This window comes from Cebus imitator, unplaced genomic scaffold (assembly GCF_001604975.1).
Source record: "Cebus imitator isolate Cc_AM_T3 unplaced genomic scaffold, Cebus_imitator-1.0 Scaffold358, whole genome shotgun sequence".
Lineage (NCBI taxonomy): Eukaryota > Metazoa > Chordata > Mammalia > Primates > Cebidae > Cebus > Cebus imitator.
Window position 1 is genome coordinate 1,139,334 of NW_016107673.1, and position 4,270 is coordinate 1,143,603.

Here is a 4,270-nt window from a genome sequence, read left to right on the forward strand (position 1 = left end):
AGAGTGCAGTGGCTAGAATCTCAGCTCACTGCAACCTCCACCTCCTGGGCTCAAGCAATTCTCCTGCCTCAGCCTCCTGAGTAGCTGGGATTACAGGCATATGCCATCATGCCTGGCCAATTTTTGCATTTTTAGTAGAGACAGGGTTTCACCATGTTGGCCAGGCTGGTCTCAAACTCCTGACTTCAGATAATTCGCCCATCTTAGCCTCCCAAAGTGCTGGGATTACAGACGTGAGCCACCGCACCCAGCCCATGTAAATTCATTATGATTTTTCCCATGGTCTGGAGAGATCAGGCATAGTAAGTAGGGAATTTGGACCGTGCTGAAGAAAAAGTAGTTAACTTTAGCCGGATAGGTCTATGTCTAAAGGTTGGTTGGCTCTGAGCTACCTAGCTTCAACTGCTAAAACATGATAAAGAACAGGTGTAGCTCCAGCAGGCAGCTCTGCATTCCCGTGCAACAGGCTTGCTAGACTCTGTTATCAATAGCCTGTAAATTAGCATTAAGGCTAAGATCTTGCTAGCCAATTTACTCCAATTTTCTTTTTCTCTCTTAGACTGACCTCCAATGCAGGGTAAGCCTTGGGGCTCAGGGAGATGAATAAAGACCAAAGCCTAGCTAGCCTGGCCTACAGAGCCCTCTCCAAAATGGGTTACTCACCATATCTTCAGGGTCTGGAATTTTCACTCCACTGAAGTACTGATTCGTGCTAAACACTTGCTGGTGCCTAGGAATGAGATCCCCTTTGGACAAGAAAAAAGAAAGTGAAATCGGTTAGCAAACACCAATCTGTGGTTTTCTTCCATCAATGCTGTGTTTATCTGTGCCCATATCTATGGATGCTGCAGTGTTCTCGGGCAATCAGAAGGAGAGGCATTCAGGCAACCCTCAGCAGGCTGTATTGATCCCTATAGTGGGCAGCACACTGTGTTAGGCACAGAGGAGGCAAGCGATGGCAACTGAGGGCTTCAAGCTTCTTCCTCTCAACTTCTTGTTCTCAGAGCCTACAGTGTACTGAAGGAACCCAAACCAAACTCAGAAGCACCCACACACAAAAACAGCAAAAGGGCAACAACCACAAATCAAAATCATATAAACTGAATCCTGATAGGTCAAGATATAATTGTATTGCCCTAGCACTTATAACAGTGTCTTACTAACGTACAGCAAGTACTCAATAAATATTTGAAGAAGGAAGAGAGGGGAGGGGACGGAAGGGGAGGAGGAGGAAGGGGAGGGGAGGGGATTATGGATTTTCTAGCTAGGAGGAATACATTTCCACATGGGGACCAACTTTTCTTATTTCACTAATTAGTGCTCACTTGGAAATCCCGTTTCGTGTATGTTTAGAAGCACTTACAATGTGAAGCAATGAAACAAAAAGAGTATTTCTATATTCCAGAGAACTCTAGGAAAATCCTCCTGCCCGCATTTCCATCAAATCAGCTAAAATCACCTATATGTAAAATTCTATATTACACTTGAAGAGGGATTTTGTTCAGAGAATATAAGGAGATACTCAAAGGTATTCTCCTGGGTCAAAACCAGGCCCATTTCCCAGAGCACTGTGGGAGCTCCTACTCCAGGGTATCAAATTATCTAATTTTACTGATGTGTCCAAAAATGTACCTCTCACTCAAATGCAAAAACTGCTGCCTCATCTCATTTTGGTGAAGGCAAAATATACCCTCTAATGCCTTGCCCAGATCTCAGTGAGCTGCATCATGAGCACAATTCCTTCTTCCTCTAGTACCAGAGGGGTGACATGGGAAGCTGTCTTAAAATCGCTACAGGAAACACAGCCAAGAAAGGCTGAGTGCCCCTGGAAGGCCTACAAAGCGCCTTCCATGTCACTGAACAAGTCAAGCTATCAGCAAATATTTACTGCCTACAATGTGCAGACACTGGTAGAGGGTAAGTAGAAACATTAAGACATGATCTCACCATCAGGAAGTTTACAGTGTCTTTGGGAAGATAAGATTACAAGGCAAGGCATGGCGATGGCAGTTGCTACGAGAGTTTACAGGAGGAAAAGTTTACTCTAAACTGAGACACTTGGGAGTAGTGTCTAAACTCCCTGACTTTGGAAGAGGGCAATCGCCACTGATGGGTTTTTTTTCTCACCTTCCCTCCCTTCTCCTCCCCTGCCCTTCTCCTCCGCTTCGGCCTCCGAGGGTGGAGAGAAAGGAAAGGGTAGTGTGGTGGGAAAGCAAGGTGGGGAGAGAGACATCAAAACCAGGCTTCCTCCTGATACTTAGAAGGTTGGGAATCACCCTCCATAGAGTCTGAATAATCCGAACTAGTCAGGCAGGCTGGGGTTAAGGACATTCAGCTGAATTATCCCATCATCATAAATGAGGTAAACCACGAAAGCCCTCTGTAAACTGCTAAGCCCTTACAGAAATCTGAGTTTTTATTGTTGTTGTGATCATTATTAATGTTTTAACTTGATCCAAACTGCTCAAGAATCCTAGGTCTTTTTTTTACAATGAATACTCAGTAATTTAAACAAATATGGCTACCTTTAACGGAGTCATTTAAATGAGGCTTCGAGTTTTTCTCTTTCCCAACTAATGCCCTGAAGGGCATTAGTCAAGACTGGGAACTTGGCTCTGCCCTGCCCTAATGCGGGGAAATATCCAGTTTTCCAAAACGTGGGATAAAAACACCACTTACCCAAGGTTTTCCTAATCAGATAGAGCTGATCCACATCTGACTTTCCTGGCCACAGAGGCACTCCAGACAGCAGCTCAGCAAAGACACAGCCAATTGCCCAAACATCCACTGGGGGACCGTACTGCGTGTCCCCGACCAGCAGCTCAGGGGAGCGGTACCACCGGGTAGCCACGTAGTCTGTATAATAGTCACTCGGTCCAGCTGGCCAGTGATGGAAAACAAAGAGGAAGACCGGAATCAAAACTGGAGGGGGAGATCTCAGAAGTCAAGCCTGATCCCAGTCTTGTGGCCTTTCTGTATCGCTGGTTCTCAATTCTAGTTGCACGTTCAAATCACTCGAATATGTTTTTAAAATTACAGATGCTCCAGCCACACTCCAATTAAAACAGAATCCCTGGGAACGGTCTGGGGGGTATTGGGCACAGTGGCTCACGCTTATAATCCCTGCACTTTTGGAGGCTTCGGTGGGTGGATTGCTTGCGCCCAGGAATTCAAGACCAGCCTGGGCAACATGGCGAAACCCCCGTCTCTACAAAAGCATACAAAACTGAGGCAGGTGTGGTAGCTCACCCCTGTAGTCCCAGCTACTCAGGAGGTGGGAGGATCACCTGAGCTGGGGAGGGTGGGGCTGTGGTGGGCTTTGACTGTGGCACTGTACTCCAGCCCGGGCAGCAGAGTAAGGCTCTGGTCTCAAAAAAATAAAAAAGTTCCCCAGTTGCTTCTAATTTGCATCCAAGGTTGAAAGACACTCTTCTAAAGTAGCACTTCTGAAAAGTGTTATTTTAGCAAGAAATGGTAGAAAACAGGAAGGTAAGATACTTTTTAAATAACCACTTTACCGTGGTATAATTTATGCATAGCATACGTATGTAAACCACTGTATGTATCTACACGTTTTCAGTAAATACACAATTATAATTGATAGCATGCTATGCCCCAAATATACAAATACTAGCTTGTATACTTCTAGAGCATTTAGATCCTTTACTGGATCAAGAACTTTTCTGTCTTTTATACTTAACAAAAGAAAATCGCAATACTCACTCAAAAGCCGAGCAAATCCGAAGTCGCAAAGCTTAATCACGGAATGTTTTGTGATGAGGATATTTTCTGGCTTCACATCTCTATGTATGCACTAGTGTAACAAAACAAAAATAGTATTAAAGCTGATCTGTATATGGGATCAATGAAACACATGACTATTAAGCAAATATTGGAGAAGTCATTTAAATCTTTCCTTGGCCTGTGGACAACAGCAAAAGAGCAGCCTAAAATAAATCTAGTACCATGCCTGTCAGAGCCTGAATCACCCCGAGTTCCTAAAAGGCCCAAAAGAACCAGGAAGAGTGAAAGGAAAATGAAAGTAGGGTAGCCAGTGTTAACAAAGAAAAATATAAGACACCCAGTTAAATTTGATTTTCAGCTAGACAGCAAATAATTATTATTATTATTTTTTCCCCATTTATTTATTTTATTGCATTTTAGGTTTTGGGGTATATGTGAAGAACATGCAGAATTGTTGCATAGGAACACACATGGCAGTGTGATTTGCTGCCTTCTTCCCCATCACCTACATCAGGCATTTCTCCCC

At 44.1% G+C, this 4,270-nt stretch overlaps 1 protein-coding gene across 1 annotated transcript in view; it reads right to left on the reverse strand.

Moving 5' to 3' along the window:
* CDKL1 (cyclin dependent kinase like 1) overlaps positions 1–4,270 on the reverse strand; it is a 57,488-nt gene that overhangs the window by 9,532 nt on the left and 43,686 nt on the right. Inside the window, exons 5-7 of the mRNA XM_037730787.1 lie at positions 3,724–3,814; positions 2,680–2,880; positions 627–746 (exon numbers count right to left, since the gene is read on the reverse strand). Coding sequence (XP_037586715.1) covers positions 627–746; positions 2,680–2,880; positions 3,724–3,814 — 412 coding nt within the window. The remainder of the gene's footprint in view (positions 1–626; positions 747–2,679; positions 2,881–3,723; positions 3,815–4,270) is intronic.